General features: G+C 46.8%; 1 protein-coding gene across 2 annotated transcripts in view; it reads left to right on the forward strand.

The window, feature by feature from the left end:
- The window catches only part of USP43 (ubiquitin specific peptidase 43), a 91,442-nt gene that overhangs the window by 28,244 nt on the left and 43,543 nt on the right, over positions 1-19,655 (forward strand). For both annotated transcript variants that reach the window (XM_081184445.1, XM_081184446.1), the window contains one exon: positions 14,326-14,432. In XM_081184445.1, the coding sequence (XP_081040571.1) occupies positions 14,326-14,432 (107 nt within the window). The remainder of the gene's footprint in view (positions 1-14,325; positions 14,433-19,655) is intronic.

Raw genomic sequence — 19,655 nt, forward strand, 5'->3', positions numbered from 1 at the left:
TTGGCAGCTACCCCTAGGCAAGGATGAGAAACTACCAAAAAAGCACAAGCTTCTCCTTTCTTCTCCCCCTGGCAGGTGGCTTAGAACCTGCGCCCCAGCTAGGTGAGGCTCCCCTTGGAATCTGCTAAGTATGCCAGCGGGCCTGTTGCCGTGAGTCACTGCACACCAGGGTAGACAAATCAATAACCGTAGACACTAACTGCACAAAACACAGCTTGGAAATATGCAGCAAGAAACCAAGCATTGTAGTGGATGCTTCTCGGCTGCATTGGGCTGAGTGTGTGATGAACGCCGTCCTCCTTGCATTATGTGATGCAACACAGTGAAACTGGAAGTTGGAGCAATGTACTATTAGCAAAGCAGATTTAATCTGTACAGACTGCAGTTCTCTATGCAGGAGTAAGCCCCGCTGAACGCGGTGGGGTTTACTTCTGAGTAGACATGTACAGGAATGCACTATTGTTTGCTTTTCTGGGACCTGCTCAAATTGTGATTTGCCCTGGTATTTGGATAGGAGGTGTAGGAGACAAGAGCACCAACTAGTTGTCAAGGGGACAATATATTAATATTATTATTAATTAACTTTATACCCCGCCCATCTGGCTGGGTTTCCCTAGCCACTCTGGGTGGCTCCCAACAGAATATTAAAAATAAATAAATATTAAAAATATTAAAAACAATAAAACACCAATCCTTTAAAATCTCCCTATACAGGGCTGCCTTCAGATGGCTTCTAAAAGTCAGGTAGTTGTTTATATCCTTGACATCTGATGGGAGGGCATTCCACAGGGTGGGCACCTCTACCGACAAGGCCCTCTGCCTAGTTCTGAATGTTTCCCATGGCAGATGCCTCTTGCACGGGAGGTAGGGGTCCCATACTGATCTGGGTTTTTTTTCTTTTTAAATGGAAAGCAATATATAGCCTGTTGTTCAAAGGCTTATGTGCCCTCATTTTAAGTAAAATTGGGACTTGAAACAGACTCTGTATCCCTCATCCCCTGTGTTCAGCAGGGAGGCATAGTTGGTGCTTACCTGTGACAGGGCCTTCTTAGTGGCAGCTCCTCATCTGTGGAGTGCCCTGAGTCTGTCTCCCTCATTATTAACATTCATGAGGTTAAAAAGCTTTCCTGTTTACTCATGCATTTGTTAGCTGTAATATACTGTTCCTAGCAATCTTGACATTATTAGCTGTCGCAGTATGTTTTTAGATGTTCTCAATGTTTTTTAAAATGACTTTTATTTATTTATATTTTATTTTCAATTCTGTTATTTTGCTACTTGGCTGTTTGCCACCCTTGGTAAATAACACTGTAAATAACACTGGGCAATTCCTTTGACTCCCATTTGGCAGAAATAGCAGGAATATGCTTCCCTTAGATATCTACTTAGGTAGTCGTACATGAGCAATGGTATAGCCATTTTTAAATGTAAGCATTCTTAGCTGACTCTTGAAAACTGGTTTTCCTGGTACAGTGGTACCTCGCAAGATGAATGCCTCGTAAGATGAAAAACGCGCAAGACGAAAGAGTTTTCCATTTTTTGAGTCGTTCCGCAAGACGAATTTCCTTATGGGCTTGCTTCGTAAGACGAAATGTCTTGCGAGTTCTTGCGAGTTTGTTTCCTTTTTCTTAAAGCCGCTAAGCAGTTAATAGCCGCTAAGCCGCTAATAGCCGCTAAGCAGCTAATAGCCATGCTTCGCAAGACGAAAAAACCGCAAGAGGAAGAGACTCGCGGAACGGATTAATTTCGTCTTGCGAGGCACCACTGTAAAGGCATCAGTTGGCACACAAAACTCTCTTTTTGATTGCTTTATTTATTTATATTAAATCTATCCTTCAGTTGTGAGTCTAGAAATGATGGAGAAAGGGGGCTGACTTTTCAAACAATTCAAATTCAAACAATTTTCTGTATGGGCACTGCAAATATGAGAGAATGAGAGAGAGAGAGAGAGAGTTACAGAGGAGGTGGGAGGATAACTGCTACCACATATTGCCACAATAGCACTTCAGGGAGGGAATTGTATTATGAGCAAACTCTACGTTCTCTAGGAAGCTGCTGATTTTTTCCTTAAGAAAAAGGCATCTTCTGTGAGTTGCTACAGCCTCCCAGTGATGATAGGCTTGGCTTTGATGCAGTTTCCCCACAGAGAAACGTCTCTCTGTAAGGAAAACAATAATATCAGAAGAGGTGCTGAAGAACAAATCTGGTTTGGGAAGTGAGCCAGAAACAAGAGGAAGGGGCAGTTGCCGTCCCCCCTAACGAGCTCCCATCATGTAATAAGCCTAGATCTTGGCAATTGGTTTACATCTCCAACAAGATCCCGTATCTCTGTGCTTTGCTTTTCCTAGCAATGTCAGGCTGGGCACATTGCACCTTCTGAGGCTGAACGCACTGTAATCCTACATGCTGAGATAAATGTTTGATTGTGCAGCCCTTATCTCTTGCTCTGCTGCTGGCTGTGATTTGCTCAGGTGGTTCCTTGGGGAAGACAGGAGCGTGTGCTTCCTGGAGCACTGCAGGCATGTGTGTGAACTCTCTCTCTCTCTCTCTCTCTCTCTCTCTCTCTCTCTCTCTCTCTCTGCTCTCCTCCCACCTTAAATAGAGTGGCTTCTCAGCTGTGACAGAGCTCAGGCTTTGGAGTTGCCTTTGAAGCACCTGTGGACACTCTTCTGCTTACTAGGTCTTTCCAGCTCAGGCTCTCACAGTCCCATCAGACTGTGGTCTGATGGGCAGAGGTGGCATCCAAAGAACTCCTTTAGGTCCTCTGTATTGGGTTATTTTAATTTCAGGAAGAATGCTTAACCTTAGCCACTGTAGATACCTACAATCTGGCATGTTTTCACTTCCCTTTCATGGGACGAAGAGTACATAGCTGTAACTAACAGAAATTCACAGGTTTTTGTCTGTTGGCCGTTGAGGTACTCGTCACATGTGAGGCATCCCCCCCCCAAAAAAAATAAAAATCATTTTCTTAACTCATAGTAAAGATAGATGAGTAGATCAAATGCAGCCGTCAAAAGAATGTAATTCTCTGCCAAGCCAGAGCTGTTCTGACTATGTCATGTGCCTTCTTAGCCTATGCGCTCTCTCCCACATACATTTTTCCCCTGCATGTGTTCACACCTCTCTCTGTCTCCTTGCCATACATAGATGCTGTCTGTGTTTCTCTCTCTCTCTCTCTCTCTCTCTCTCTCTCTCTCTCTCTCTCTCTCTCTCACACACACACACACACACACAGTACCCTACCAAGAGGAAATCACCTGCTTTTGTGCAAGATACACGAGGCTGCCTAGCAGCTGAAGCGAAAATTAATTGGCACTTATCTCAGTTTGAAAATGTGCCTTTTGTCAGAGCATGCGGCGAGCACTGAACTCCTCCTGCACAAAGCACTGTGTTTCCCTAATTGCCACTGGAGACATCAGCCTCGGGGGAAGAAGCTCTTAGAACCTTACTTTACCACAAGTGGAGGGTTTTTTGGGGCGGGTGGGAAAGCTGGAGGGCAAATAGTCATGAGGTCAATTTGAAGATTCCTGCAACAGGCAAATCTTAACAGTAGGACACCAGTCCTTGGCGTATATTCCAGAGCAATAATTGGGATGGGGAAAGGTATTGTTACCATAGCTGTCAACTTTTCCCTTTTCTTGCAAGGAATCATATTCGGAATAAGGGAATGTCCCTTAAAAAAAGGAAAAAGTTGACAGCTATGATTGTTACACGCCACCACGGTAGTGGAAGATTCCAGGGGTTCCAGGCACTTACCCAGGGTTTGTGTTTTCTTTGGAACTGAGGCACAGCGGAGACCATGGTGTCTTTATGATCTGTGGTTTATTTTCGCATATTTACTAAGGCTGTGATGGAGGGGCTCACAGCATTAACACTGTGAGGGTCTTTGCGTCTCCCATGGCCACAGTCTTGGGTGCCAGCAGAAATCAGCCATGGCCCTCTGTCCCTCTGCTCCAGCTTGCTGCGTTTAACAGACTGCAACTTTTTCCTCACACCCCAGCAAAATGCAATTCTAAAAACAGCTCCTCTCCTTCCAACTCTAAAACTCTACTTCAAATGCTCTTGTGTTTCTAACTAATTCTGAGTTGAGGGAGGGGCCCCTGCCATTTGCCCTCTGGCACGGAGCCACTCCCTTTGTCCCCCTAAGGCAGTGTTTCTCAAACTTGTGTCCCCAGCTGTTGTTGGACTACATTTCCCAACATTCCTGTCTGCAGGCCCTGCTAAATAGGGCTGATGGCAGTTGTAGTCCAACAACATCTGGAGACCTAAGTTTGAGGAAGACTTTAGCAGGCCATTTCTTCTATGGGAACACCCATCACCACATTGTCGGGACCCAGAAACATGCCAAGCCCCATGCTCTCGTGCCAGCTGCATGCCTACTTCTCTGGCCACGCCCTGGGTTCAGAAAGCACAGCTGCCCCAGCTGCATTCCCAGATGCAGGAGAACTGCATTCAGTGCTGGCCCACCCACGAGGCAAGGAGAGACAACTGCCTCAGGTGGCAGGATCCACGGGGCAGCAGATGTAGATCTTTATTCCCATCTTGTTCCTGATGTAGATCTTCACTCACCTCTTCTTCTGTGGTGGCGAAGGGGGCCACCATTTTGCTATTCATCACAGGTGCCAAAATGCATTGGCCTGGCCCCCGCCACATCATTGCTTCACATCCTTTAAATAGCCACCTCTACCCTGGGCAGATGGTAGAATTCATTAGCCATCACTGATCCTTCCCTTGGCCTGATTGCATTGGCACTCTCACAATGCGTGGCTTATGCAGGGCTTCCTTCCCAAGCTGCTAATTCAGTCTCGGAGGAAGAAAGGGGGGTGGGGTAGATACTTTCGCACCCACGTGGATTCTTCAATTGTAGAGTGGGAGCTCTGATTCCATGCAGTCACTCAGCAAGAGCTCCAGGGCTGGAGGAACCTTGAGATAAGCCTTTTAGAGAGAGAGAGAGAGAGAGAGAGAGAGAGAGAGACAGACAGACAGACAGACAGACAGACAGACAGACAGTAAAAGCAGATGTGCTCAGCCTTTAAAAAGAAGCGGGGAGTCCTTGGGACTCTGAGGCCAACAGCTTAGGTAGTGAAACCACTGCGGGTTAATTTCTGCTCTCCTACAAAAGTGGCCACGACACAGCCTCCACCCCCCAAAAAGGCTCCCCATCTGTTGGTAGCTTCACTACTCCAGTTACCATCTCAGCCTTTTTATTTGGCTCCTTTTTATTGGGTCTCTTCCAATCCTACTTGGAGATGCTGGGGATTGAACCTGGCGCCGTCCCCATGGATGGACCACACCAGGCAGAAGAACTGCTTGGAGAAGGTGGTACACCTGATGGAGATGATGGGCATAAGGTACCAGGAACAGGCTGTTTTTATTTATTTTTTAAAATAAGTATAGGCCGGATCTTAGTGTTTGTATCTAATGGAGGGAGAGTTCGGTGTAAGTAGCAACCTAAGCCTCTAAGAGGTCACTTTCGATAGATACATGGACTGGAGAACCAACCATGGAATCTAGAGCATCTGGGGTGCTAGGTGTGACACACAGCTCAGGACTGGCTATAATTCTGCTGTAATGAGTAACATCATTTATAAAGAGTGATATTAAAGACTTGACACAGCTTAGGTTCTTTAGACTGGAGGCAGCGTAGCAATGTTGGTGGTCATTAAAGCAGCCACCCTGAGCCATTTCCAGGACTCGGATGGTCCACCTACCTGTTCAGCAACTCTGAACAAAAGTAGTTATATCTAATAACTCTCTGCAGCTGTTTCTTTGTACAACAGGGAACCAAGTTTGCGAGTTGTTGTTCTTTTTGCCAGCCAAAACATACGTGACCGAAATGGAACAAGCTGTACGAACTTAAAAGACACCAAGTCATGAACTAAACTTCCTGCTAAAACTTTCGCTTAATATTTATTCTGTGCGCTTCTGGCCCTCTCTTTGAGCAGATTCCTATCTTGTTCTCTTGAAGCATGGTTTTTTCTCTCAGTGGCTCTTCATTTCTGTGAGAGCAGGAATCATGGACTGGCCACCTATATTCTCTTAGAGTAGGGGTGAGAAACCTCATGTTGTTGGACTCGATGACTCCCCATCCAGTAATGAGGGATGATGGGAATTGTAGTCCAGCAACACTAGGGAATGCTGCAGGCTCCTCATCCTTGTCCTAGAGCTGGTCGTTCTAGATTCTGATGGCTGAGAAGAAGCCATTGGGCCTTCCACCTAAAAGTGACCAGATTAAGGCCGGGCATTTTCTCTCTGTGTGGAAAATCTCTGCTTTTCCAGACACTGTCCATTGTGCACAGTGACCTTCCTGATTCCACTGGCTCTGACAAGGGCTTTGTTTTGAGGGAAGTTCCCTGAATGGCATTGTGGAACCCATGACGGCACTTGTTCCACACACCTTTCTTTCTGGATAGCACACAGCTTTCACAGTTTAGTAGGTGCTTGAAAATGTGTGTAGCCCTTACATGCTTTTTTGTGGAGCCTTGGTGTGTTGTGTGCTAGGCTCTTGGTGTGTGAAGGCAGTCCTGTTCAGGGAAGCTTTTAGTGTGTGATGTTGTATTGTGCTTTTACTATTTTTTTGTTGGGAGCTGCCCAGAGTGGCTGGGGCAACCCAGTTAGATGGGTGGCATATAAATTATTATTATTACCTGGAACCTGAGGGAAAGGAGCTGTGGAAAAAGACCCGACTACTCAAGTGAGGTGGGCGGGGTTGCCCTGAACGCGCTGGGACATATGCGTACTCTTAGGTATTTGCATAGTGGTAGCTATCATGTCAGATTAAAAAGTTAAGAGAATTTGGCTAAAGACCACCTTAAAGTTCCTTTTCAGTGAGAGTCGTCATTCCAGGCCAGTAATCCCATGCAGACGCCAGCTATCATCAGCCCCGCAACCTCGCTCCCACTGTGTGTGTATGCACAAGCTCACATACGCATGTAAAATGCAGGCAGGTGGGGGTGTTTGTGTTCAGCTGCAATGCGCCCAAATTACCTCTTGCTGTGTAGTAATTAGCTAGTATAACTGGCGTTATCAGCCTGGTTGTTAAAACGTGGATGGGCTGTAATTTGGTAAGCTGACTAATGCATCTTGCTGACAGCAGCTGACATGCTGTTTGCGCACATACTTTGCATTTATATTTATTTATTTGTATTTGAATGTAGAAGCCATTGTTTGGCCAGAGCAGCTCCCAAAGCAGCATGTGACAATTACAAAGTACAATATGTGCATATTTGTGTGATGTATTGGTAAAACAGTAAACACAATAAAATCAAGCAGCATAAAATTGAGAGGCAGAAGCAGTTGGCATCAGCAATAACCAACAATCTGGCAAGGGAGCAGATCAGCCCATGATGCAGGCCTGTTAAAACAGGATGATCTCCACCAGTTTCTTGAAAATTGACAGAGAAGAATCTCCCAAAGGCTGGTTGCTACAACGAAGAAGGCCCTGTCCTGCGTATGCAACTCCTGAGGACCTCCACGGGCAGGCGTAATCATATGGGAACAAGCAGCAGGGACTGGGGAACCAGTAGCCCTCCAGATGTCACTGGACTCCAACTCCCATCAGCCCCAGTCAGCATGGTCAATGGCCAAAGATGATGGGAGTTGTAGTCCAACAGCATATGGAAGGCCATAGGTAAGGTACCTCTGTTTTAGAGCTTTAAAAGCAGCACTTTGGATGTGCACAGAAACAAACTGGCAGCCAGTGCTGGCCCTCAGCAGTGGCCTGCTAACAGCATTCTGTACCACCTGCAGTATCCAAATGCCTTTCAAAGGCGGCAGCCACATGTAAAAGTGTATAACGATAGACTCCAAGGAACAGAATGATAATTGAAAGGCAAGGGGATAAACAATGTGTTGTTGTGTGGAGTAGTAAGCCTCAAGGGCAGGGAGTTGCACAGGAAAGATGGTATCCTGATACCCAGGGGCGCCGACTTATAAAAAATATTGGGGGAGCCCGCGAAAGCTCATGAATAATAAATAAGCTCATGAATATGCAGATAAAGTGGCATCGCCTCCTCGTGAGCGAATAGGGGAGAGTGTGCTGCGCCTATTAATCAGCTCTGAAGGAAATTGGGTGGAGCTTTTGCTTGGGAGGGAGGGCAGGAGGCATGCAGCCCGACCCTGTGCATTTTGGGCTGGGGGAGGGGTGGCGGTGGCGCTCTGCTGGAGGGGCGCCAGAGATTATTGGGGGGGCGGAGCCCCCCAACGAATTTTTGAGGGGGCTCGGGCCCCCTCAGGCCCCATGGAGTCGGCGCCTATGCTGATACCACACCTCACTTTGATGGGAACTAGCATATGGAGCTGTAGTAAAGATCAAGCCTTCAGTTCTTTTTACTGGAGGACTTTGACCATTTCAGGCAACAGCTTGTGGTGTACTAATGGATACTTGTCTCTCCACTCAGCCTGTGCCATCTGTTTCATCATTATAACAAATGTACTGCTTATTAGGGCTGGGCGACAACTGGTTTTCAATATTGTGATATATCACCAGCTAAACATCGCAATATATTGCCATATCATGATATCTGAAATAAGGAAGGCACCACTCAGAGATGAGCAGGACAATGTCCTGGCAAATGCTGCTACATAAGGGTATAAAACTGATAAATGATGATATTATCAATCACCTCATGGACACTATCAGCAGCAGGCAAGCCAAAATGCATCCCCATAGGACTTTGGGTTTTGGGCTTGGCTACCAAATGGTGGTATTCAGGGCAAGCCAGCGTATGGTGGTGAGTCATAGTGAATACAAATAATCTGGGACTGCCAGACTGCCAGCAGACCTGCTAGGCGACAGAAGTGGTAGCAGCCTGGTGACGGCAGAATCAACAATGGCAGGGAAAGGGCAGAAGCAGCAGCCTGGCAGCAGTGGCACAATAATCAGCAGCCTGCGAAGCCTCGCCACAGGAGTGGGCAGCGGCAGAAGTGGCAGCCGCCTGCAAAGCCTTGTCGTGGTGGTGATTGTGCCACCGCCATGAGGCCTTGCAGGTTGTCACTGCTACTGCCGACACGTACCACGGTCATTGTAAGCTGTTTCTGCCACTGCTGCTTCTCCACCCCCATCCCAGGTTCCTGATCTGTATTGGTCCGCCATGCTGGCTCTTGGTGGAAGAAAACTCTTGTGAGCCTTGCACTCAAGGGCAACCCATGTGATTGAAAGGTGTTATGTAGTTTGGCTTTGACAATAGGGAATGAGCAAGCCCCAGCCAAAGGAGCCTTCAAACCAAGATTTTGTTGACATCTATTAGTTAAGAAACCCAAGCAGGTAGACCATCCTGGAAACACATTGGAGTCTGAGAGGGCTAGGCATCCCTTGTCTCTTAGTGGGTGCATTTGTATTTTCAAACCTTTAATATTTAGGATCACCACAGCATGCAAAGCTGGTGGTTAAGTTTCTAAGATTGGGGCCATGCACCATGAATCAGTAGGCAAGATCAGGAGTAATTTTATTAAAGCAGGGATGAAACTAGGCTCATTTTCACCCTGGTCAAAGACCCAGTTTTGTCCCCCCCCCGGTGTCTTTGCATACACACAGGCTGGTGCCCCTTTGGAGGCTTCACCCAGGGCAAAATCTGCCCCCCCCAAGCTACGGCTCTGATTAGAGGCTGTTTATTTGGAAGTGGAATGACAAACAGGCAAGATGAAAGAAGTAATCGCAAAGTCAGAGGTGTACCTAGGGGTTGGCAAAACCAGCCCCTACCAGGGGTGCAGGCCCAGGTGGTGGGACACAAAAATCACCTGTCAGGTATTGGAGTCCTCTCATGACATCTGGAGTGCCCCCACTGGCTCAGAAACCCAGTCGCTGCTTTGCCTACAGAAGGAATCTCCAGCAGGAAAAGCTGCTACTGCTGCAGGAGGAAAGGAAAGTGGCCATTGGAGTGGCTTGCAGGCAGAGAGCCACATCCAGCCCTGAAGAGGCATGTTCCTCCTGTCCAGGCAACATTGCCTGCTCCTTAGATTTTTTCCCCGGGGGTCTGTGTCCCACCAATATAGCTCCTTGCTGGAGGTGCAAGGGACCCTAGGTACACCTCTGCACAAAGTATTAGAGCTGACTTAAACTGCCTTAAGCTAAAGGTGTTATGCAATTTCAAGAAGGAAAGGACACTCCGTCTTGTTCCAGGAATGGAACAATTGTTATGGGCCCGCGGCCAGGCAGTAACCCAACCCCTTCTCACCTACGCACCTGTAGCTCGGTTGTGTTGGATGTGGGTCAAGCTGACGGGAAGACAGAAAGTCCCCTTTGAAAGGGAGCAAACACAAAGTGGCATTCAGCAGTGACCTCCCGTAATTGTGTAATTTTGGGCTAATCTTGGCTAAACTCCCAAAGGTTGTTTTGGAGATTGTATCTCCAGGCAAAGCTTTGCTAAGCATACAAAAGTCAGTTTCATAAGTTGTCACCAGCCACTGTTTTCTTGCAACCCAAAGTTGTATCTAAGCAATAAAATGAAGCAAGACATAACTGCCCAGTGGTATAAGGGGCATCCATGAGACTTAATTCAACAGGGGATATATTTAAGGGTCTAAGTAAGTGACAGGAGCGAGCCAGCAGGAAAGTACATTGAGCAAATTGGAGTTAACTCTTTACTAGAAAAAAAGAAAGAAAGAAAAGCATTTGCACAGGATGTCAGGCCAGCTGAGCAGAGCAACTCTTCTCTGGCAGGTCTTGTCCCCATGAAGCAGTTGCAGAGACTGAAGGTCCCCACCTCCCCACAGCTGCCTAAGTCCCCTTCTCTCCAGGGTTTTCCCCAAGCACTCTGACACTATGCCTGTATGAAGCTAACTTCTCCTCTGCCCACTTTCTCCTGGTTCTCCTGGTTCTAGGAGACCATGGGGGAGGGGAGCTTGTTGCAGCAGGAGAGGGAGACACCTGTGTATCTTCAACAGCCAGATTCATCTCTGCCTCTTGGCCTCCCTCCTCTCCTGTTTGAGCTTTTGCCTCTGATTCTGGACTTCTCTTTGCAACAGTCTCTCCAACTCCTCCCTCACTTAATCCCTGTTACCTCTTCAGCCTCAGACAGCTTCTCCAAGTCTTCACCCTCTGACCACTCATCGTTATCCCACCACCAATCCCCTGGCTCTGAGCCGCCTTCCCTTGAGGGTTTCCCAGCTGGTTCCTCCAGCCAGTCTGTGACAGCAAGTGTCTATTCCCTGGTCAGAAGGGAACACTTTAAGGTGCGGAAATCCTCCGCATTCAGTTGTGTGAGCTCCCAATTTGCAGTCTGGAGTGGTACACCCCGGCTTGACATAGTCAGAGCTAGGAAAAAATGTATCAAATTCAGATGCAAAATTGAAGCCATGTCCAGATATTGTGAAGTTCCAGATCCGGCCAGATAAGTACTGTATTATGTATTAAACACTGACTCAGTATGAGGTAGTTTCCTATGTTCCTGTGAATGGGGAGGGAGGAGGAAAAAATAATCTCAGGCAGCAGTATTTTAAATTATAGTTCTTATAATGACCAGGTGGGGTGGAAATAATTCAGGAAGCCAGCTGATCTCTCAATGGAAATGACACAGCTCCTCTCTGTGCTTACCTACCTGGACCTTTAAAAAAGTGGGGCATGATTTGCTTTCTGTTCAGGTGCCAGGGTGTTCCTGTTTTTTGAGTCATCCCTGGACTGGCTCAAGTGACAGCACTCTCTGGTTCTGAGGTGACCGTTGTAGAAGACGCCTCTTGGGTAGATGTCGGTGTGACTTGCCTCTCTGCAGCGTAAGGTCTTCTGCATGCTGTAGTGACTCAGGTGATGGTGGATCTGCCATCTGTACACTGGCATTGTTGCAGCTTAGCTGGATGGGGCAGGATGGCGGTGGGGTTGGGCGTGTGGGTGGGGTGGGCATGTGGGCTTCATTGGCACATCTGCAGAGTTCCAAACGTGCTCCACCCAAATAAGCATTAAGCAATGCTGGTGTTGGGAGGGTGGCTGCACCCACACTCAGCTAAGTTTCATCTCTTGAATTCTCCCTTAGGAGAAAGTTCTTCTTATGGAATGTGGGCCATGCAGAAAGGCTAAACTCTTCTGTGACCCTTTAGGAGTGCTGGTGGTCAGATGCAAGAGAGGACATGCATCTTGGTGTTCTAGTGGAGAAGTGGGAATTGTCTACTTTAAAGGTGCAGGACCCATGTCCTCTTTTGCATCTGATGAAGTGAAGGCGGCTTTAGTTCTCTGCTGTTTGTGGCAGCTGTTTGATGGCTGAGGCTGTTTCCACAACACAGGAATGCCAAAGTTTAAGGACTTGATAAAATGGAGGGGTGGAATAGCCATCTTCACCCCTCCCCACCTCAACAAATGACAGTCCAGGAAAAAATGTAATAGAGAAGTGAGGAGAATCTTAAAGGATCTTGGTACACCCTTAAGAGTATGGCACCTTGCACTTTAATTCTCCTGATAGTCCTTTGGAATAAGTCCCCTCTACTCAGGTCTCATCATGAGAACCAATATTAGGTCAACAGTGTCCAAGCTACCAACCTTCTGAGAAGCCTTACCACAGTGAGATGCTTCTAGAGGGACCCTTTGCATTGCAGGAAGTGTGAGGTGCAGTCAAGAATCATACTGTTCTCATGGGCTTCATTGTTTACTTGCATGAATTTTACTCTGCAGCACACCCAACACCCTCTTCTGCTTCTTTGCATGGCAAGGGGGACTTGATAGGAGCAAGAGATCTTTCAAATACATTGTCCAGAATTGTGAACTTTTGCTTGGAGGATCCCCTAATAATAATCTTCCAAAGAACATAACCATTAGGTTTTTCTTTAATTTTTAAAAATGTTTACTTCACTTTATCAATAATAAAAAACTCATCTTGTGTGGCTAACAGCATGATTTGAAAGATGACAAAGCATTCATTAAAATACAGAATAGATAACTGAGTTCTTGCACTTCTCTTTGAGCCAATGTGTCACCATGTTAGGAGATCAACTCCCATTTTAGGGAAATCTCCTTGCTTCCTAGAGTCTGGGAGCTATTACCCTCCTATTCTGTTGTTCTTCCTTGCGTATCAAGAGAAATTCTCGCCTTTGCTTTCATAGGGGGGGCACTTTTCCAGACAGGGCAAATGGTTTGATTAATAGCATCATGAATTCTTTTCCTTCCATCCTGCTACGTTTGAGAAATCCATTAAAATGTTAAATCTCCTTTGTCTTAATAGGAGGGGGCAGGTGCGGGCAGCCTTGCTTCCTGAGCCGTGAGGTCACTGAGGCCCAATTCAGATTACTATTACAGCCCAGCAGCGGCTGCTGAAAAAGCCTGCTTGCATGCTCAGAGTGCCGTGTCACAGCAAGGGACAACCGTGCAGATCTCCCAGATTGTACAGTGACTTCCCATGCTGGTAGCACTTAGATTAGTGTGTTTGTGTAAGCCCCAGGCAGAAGTGTCACTGGCATATGCTTCCATTGCAAAATGGAGCCTTGACTATGCAGAAACAGTTTGTTGGAAACAATAGCCGCAGAACAATGGTAATGTAGCAAGGGTGGGGGACCTGTTCTTCCATAAGCCAGTGGCCAATGGTTGATGGGAATGTTGGTCCATCCACATGGAAGGCTATAGTATAGGATTCCACTGACTGGTCCTGGACTCGGGTGGCAAAAGTTGCTTGCATGCTTCGGCTTAGTATACATTCTACTAAGAATAGGGCTTGACCAGGTGTCCCTTTCTAGTCCCTAGGGAGACCAACCAGCCTGCTTTATTTGCAGATATTTTTTTTATTTCTTTGTTGTCACACTCTGTGCAACAAAATGTGTTTGTCCTGTTCTGGGACTGGCAGGTGCTGGCTCAGCCTGCTTCTCCCTGATTTAATGAGGAGAGAGTGAAAGATTCCCAAACACCTTGAAGCTGGTAATTGAGCTTTTGCACCCTCTTCTCTCATCCAAACAACTTCACAGAGCAGGACAAAAAAATGTGTATGTTTATGAAAACCCATCAAAACAGAACCCTGCCAGAATTCTTTTTTTTTTTTAAATGCCTGTTAGCAAACACGGTCACCTAACCAACTCTCTCTATTTCCCCTTTTAGATGTGATTTTGCTGCTGAAAGGGAGTGGGAGATGTGAAAAAGCGAGAGAAATGTGGTAGTGATGGAAGGGCAGGGAGAGAAGGTGGGAGGAAAGCAGGGACAACGAGCTGGAAGAACCCACATTTTAAAACAGTGTTCAGAAGGCAGAACTATGATGGCGGATTTGGCTGAGTGTCCATTGGGAGAATGTTTGTTTTGGGAAGTGTTTTCAGTGGCAGGTGGAATGTCGGGAGTTGTAGTCCAACAAGATCTGGAGGGGGGGGGCAGGCTCCCCAGTCCTGTAACTCAACTGTGCTCTCTTATTTTCTCTGCAGCTTCCATCTGGGCAGGAAGAGGGCTCCAATAATGCAAGTGCTCAGCCAGCCGCCCAGCCACTAAAGGGCCAGAGCTTTGTGCAGAACCACTTCCAGGCACAATACAGGTAAAAAGGGACCAAGTGCTATTCATTGCATTCCGGCATTTTGTTACAGTACTTCGAAAATGGCCAAGGATTATGTGCAAATCCATGTTTCAGAGCACCTCTAAGGCAGAACATGTGGGAGATGCTGCAGGCAGGCCAAAGTCCTGGAGAACCTGAGTTAAAGCTAAGGAGCATAATAGCTGACTAGCAGAAAGTGCAGGGTGAGCGAGAAACAGTGGTTTAGCTTGGACATACCAGATCTGGCTTGCCTCCTTCTCAGCAGCTTGCAACAGCAACTGTGACAGTGTAGCACTCACAAATACAGTGGTACCTCGGGTTAAGAACTTAATTCGTTCCGGAGGTCTGTTCTTAACCTGAAACTGTTCTTAACCTGAGATGCCACTTTAGCTAATGGAGCCTCCTGCTGCTGCCGTGCTGCCACTGCGTGATTTCTGTTCTCATCCTGAAGCAAAGTTCTTAACCCGAGGTATTATTTCTGGGTTAGTGGAGTCTGTAACCTGAAGCGTCTGCAACCTGAAGTGTCTGTAACCCGAGGTACCATCAGTGGGTTAGTTTTGGAGATAATCAGGTGACTGATTCTGAACTCCCTGCACCACTGTGGTATTACTCTCTTCCTTTGTCCATCTGAGCTGCACAAAAAATTGTAGGGACATGATTGGACTGCAAGCGCACCCTTGCACCCGTGCAACTGCATGCACCCCTGCTGCAGGTTGTGACTTCAACAGCAAGTATTCCCCTTTCAGAAGAAGTGTCCCCCTTTCCTTACACCACCCCAGAGCAGACGGAGAGGCTGGTGAAGTGTGGAATGGAATAAAACGTGGCACGGCTCTGTCCCTTTTGTGTGGCCAGGGGTGACTCGCCTTCGCACAATCTTGCAAGCCTAGCAGCTCCCGACTCTTTCAGCCACCCTGAGCTGGATGAAGGCCGAGGGAAGCATTGCAGCCGTGCTTGCCTTAGAATGCACACACATGCACGAGGCTCCTGCTGCTGACACTGCTGTTTTGTGTCTCTGGCGGTGGGATGAAAGAGCTGGGAGCAGAGTGAAGTTTGAAGCTCCCGGTGTGAGGCTGCTCTCGAAGATAAGGCATTAATGACTAGCGCTTGCCAGAGCTTTCCATTGTAAGTCTGTCTCCCCCCACCCCACTGTGCACTGAATAGGGTGAGCCCTTGCTCCAGGCCACAGCAGGAGCAGGGACACAGCAGCCATGCAAGCAGACGAGGCTCCCACATTTGTCTTCCAATCATCAGAATTTAGTGGAAGCCAGTGCTGGACTTGCCTCCACCTTTCCCAGTATCTCAAGGGCATTGGCATCTCTTTCCCAAAGAAAGGTTGTGCGAACGGAAGGAGAACATGTGGATGTGTTAGCTGAGCATGCTGCCATCCAGACTTATCACTTGTGTTCTGATTCTTTTGTTGAAGTAACAGGTGTCACTCAATTCCACAACGTAGCACATCTGTAGGGGTTTCTTCCCATTTCACTTGCTCAGTCCCTTCCTCTGGGTTCTGCGCAGCAGCTGACCTGTGGCAACTTCCACATCAGTGCTTCCCCCTACAACTAGCCAGCCAAAAGGGCATTGTTGTAGTTGGGACGGGGAGCGGGGCACACACTCTGCTTCTTATATGGGTGGCTAAAAGGAGCCAGGATTTGCGATCAAGTTTTTTCTTCTTCTGACCTGCGAGTAAAATCTGAGCTTTGCCTTTGAGGAATGCAGTGCCCCATCCTTTCCCCCATGTGGTCTTTCCATCTTCTTCTTGAGAAGGCATGGCAAGGAACCTGGAGACACAGGGCTTCTGGATCACTTCTAGAGGATTAGAGGTCTTTGGCACGTTTGCACTTGTTAATCTTTAAGGCACCACAACACCCATTGTTGTTGTTGCTGCTGTTTCTACTCTGAAGGGCAGAGTAGAAAACCAAACTCCAAGCCCTGGAATCTGGAATTCTAGCCAACTCAGCCAACTGTGAACTTGACCTGCTTCAAAAACTTGGGCTCAAATTGAATTAGCTATATTATTCCCACTGCTGTGGCCCAGATGCCCGGTCAGGCCAGCAGAGGTACTACAAGCAAGGTACGTATCTCTGAATTTACAAAATATCCAGGAGCGGGTTCTGAATGTTTATTAAGAAATTTGGAGACACTGTTGCAACAGACATTTCAGTCTCACTCGTGCTTTCCTTTATCATGTGGCTGCTGAACATGCATAGGTTTGGAGGTAACAAATTCTGCCCCTGATCTGCATGCATTCATTCAAGGAGAGCCCTGTCTATATTGCTTCTTCTGATCTGTGCACATTCTGCAGCCAGGGAGCCTTGAACAAGTATATTGTGGCGGGCTCCAAATGTGATAATTGCTAAATCTGAATTCGACTTTGCCCTGTTACAAACTTCAGGTGGAATTAAGCATTGTGCGAATATGATCATTCCATCAGTGTGAGCATTTCTGCTTGTCCAATGGAATGATTTCACACACACACACACACACACACACACACACACACACACCTGTGTTGCTCTGGGGGTTCTCTTAACCCCCCAGAGTGGATTTTGGGTGGAGAGGAGGAATCCACATTGTACTAGTGGGTGTCTTTGCACTGGTTTCTGCCCCTTTGTTTTTCCGGATAGTATTCAGAAAAGCAAAAGCGCACATAAAAGTGTTGAATAAGTCAAGACAGAACAGAGATAGGAAGAATTGTTTTGCTGCTTTGCCTCTAAGCTGCTGAGTAGGATTTCCATAAGAGGAACTGAGCTAAATCAGACCAAAGGTTCATCTACTCTAGTAACCCACTTCTCACAATGATGAACGAGATGCCTCTGGGATGCACACCAGTTGGGCATTGTTCTCACCTGCTTCTAGCAATTGGCATTCAGTGATACTCTGTCTCTGAATGCAGACGTTCCATAAAACTATTATTGCTCCTATCCACTGATAATTATGGAATTCATTCATAAATTTATTTAATTTTTAAAAGCCATCTACAAGATGAATAGGGAACCTAGTGCCCTCTAGATGTTGTTGGACTCCAGCTCACATCAACCCCAGCCTGCCTGTCCAGTGGTCAGGGATGATGGAAGCTGTAGTCTAACAACATTTGTAAGTCTACAGTTTCCCCATCCCTGTTGCACTCACTAGTTGCATGGCCACACATTCTTTAATTATTTTTGCATCGTGTGAAGAAGCACTTTCGCTTGTGTATCCTGGCTATCTCTCATGCTTTTCTGTGTTTGCTTGTTAAGCCTATTTGTTCTGCCGCACATATAATTCTATGTGTTTGGATATTTTCTTGCCAACAAAACCCCATTGTTTCCTGGAGAATTGGACATACACATCCAGTCTTTATTTGGAGAGACTCCAGTCTTTACCAATGAGGTAGGAAGAGAAACAGCTATGATGCTGTTATCTAGTACCTGTGATAGGATCAACAGCTGCTATCACAGCATGACCAAAACTGGAGCAGCTGCTGTTAGCTAGCACCACAGATCTTCAGGCCAGTATTTTCCTTTGAGTATTGTGCAGTGCTGCCAGAGCTTGTGTGAAAATATGGAAACATATCCTGGCTTGGCTCCAGTTTTCTGAGTTTTGAAGTGCATCAGCTGGGCTTTTTGGTCCATAGAATAAGGCTTGGTCATCCCTATTCCCGAACCACATCTGCATTGTTTTGTTATATTTGGAGAACAGAAGAAGTGCCTTGAAACAACCAGCAAGCAGAAAGTGTGTTTTGGAAAGGTTAAGAGCCCTTTGAGATGAGTTGTGCTTAGAATATAAGGAAATCTCAGATGCTGGCAAAATCTTTATGGAATTAGAGTGATGACACCTGGACTTGTCCTCTGTGCGGCACGCAAGCTGGTGGAGCCAGTGACACTTTTGGAGCCAGAATGAAGCTGACAGCTGTTAACCAAAAAGGCTGCTGCATTAAGGGGCCGGAGCATGTCAAACAGGCTTTAGTAGAGTAAAGTGGCTTAGAGATTGCAAAGTTAAATTTATTCCAGTGCATGTGGACCTCTACAGCTTGTGCTTAGAGGACCTTATGCAGGGAGAGAACTAAATGAAGCAAGTTTTCTCAGTGGTGCCTTCTGGAGGATGGCCTCAGTTGAACTCCACGCCGTATTCCAAAAAAACCTTGGAAGTCTGTGTCGACAGCAATGGGTGCCACTTCAGGGGCAAAAGCAATCATTATGGGAGATCTCCCCTTGCCAATGGAACTGGAGCAAAGTCAGATGCTCCATCTGTCTGAGTGGCCCATCCATTATTGCTGGTTCTACCTGTCACTTAGTCGGCAAACCGCCCATCACCAGATTTGCAGAATGCCTTGTGTTAGTTGGGGCCACAGATTGCGCTGTCCAAGGTGGTTTCCGTTGCATTTTAAAATCTGGGCAAGTGTCATCTGGCAGAGGATAAAGTGTGTCACATTTGAACATGTGACTTGTGTTAAAACTCTCGTTCAGTGGTGGACGACCCAAAAGTGATCTTCCTCATAAAGATATCTCAGGGGGAAGGAAATGAAGGCTACATCTGTTTGCGTGTTGCCTGCTCAAGACATCCAGTTCTGGGTACAGTGTTGGGTTGAGTGGAAGAGCTCATCTCATCACACACTGAACAGTGCTTGGGTGTGTGAGTGATTGTGTGGCCCACTGTAATGTGTGCTCTGTATTTTTGCCTAGTTGGCGAGTGACTTATATTTATTTAAATATTATAATCTGCGCCTTCATAAAATATATCACACAAAAATATAAAATCTGTAGAAGTATGCGTGAAACATAATCCAAAGCATGAATAGATATTGGTTGGTTAAAAAGAGAAATGCAGATTGTGAAGGACTGTCTAAATAATACAGTTTTCACGTTTCAGGAATGGTTCTTGCCAAACCTCTACTGCTAAGGAGCTCCACAGAGTAGACATCTGTATTCCCCCACAGATCCTGGCAATGCACAAACCTTCCCTCCCTTCCCTCATAATGACAGATATTTTGCTAATAAACAGATAATAACTAGTTCACTTGTCACACCCTCAGCCCAACAGAGGTGTTCCCAGGGCTGTTGACACCCTGTTACAGTGGCGCCTTGCAGCTATTGCTTCCTATGAGGTGGGGAATTTGCATTAACCCCATTCCCCATTCTGGAAGAGCAGAGGTGGGAGACAGGAGAGGCCAGCCCCCCAATCCCCCATGTTCATTCCCAAGTCTCAGACTTGCACTGCTTTGCTCCGCCGTGTGACATTGCAGCCATC

This window comes from Podarcis bocagei (assembly GCF_964188305.1).
Source record: "Podarcis bocagei genome assembly, chromosome: 2".
NCBI classification, from domain to species: domain Eukaryota; kingdom Metazoa; phylum Chordata; class Lepidosauria; order Squamata; family Lacertidae; genus Podarcis; species Podarcis bocagei.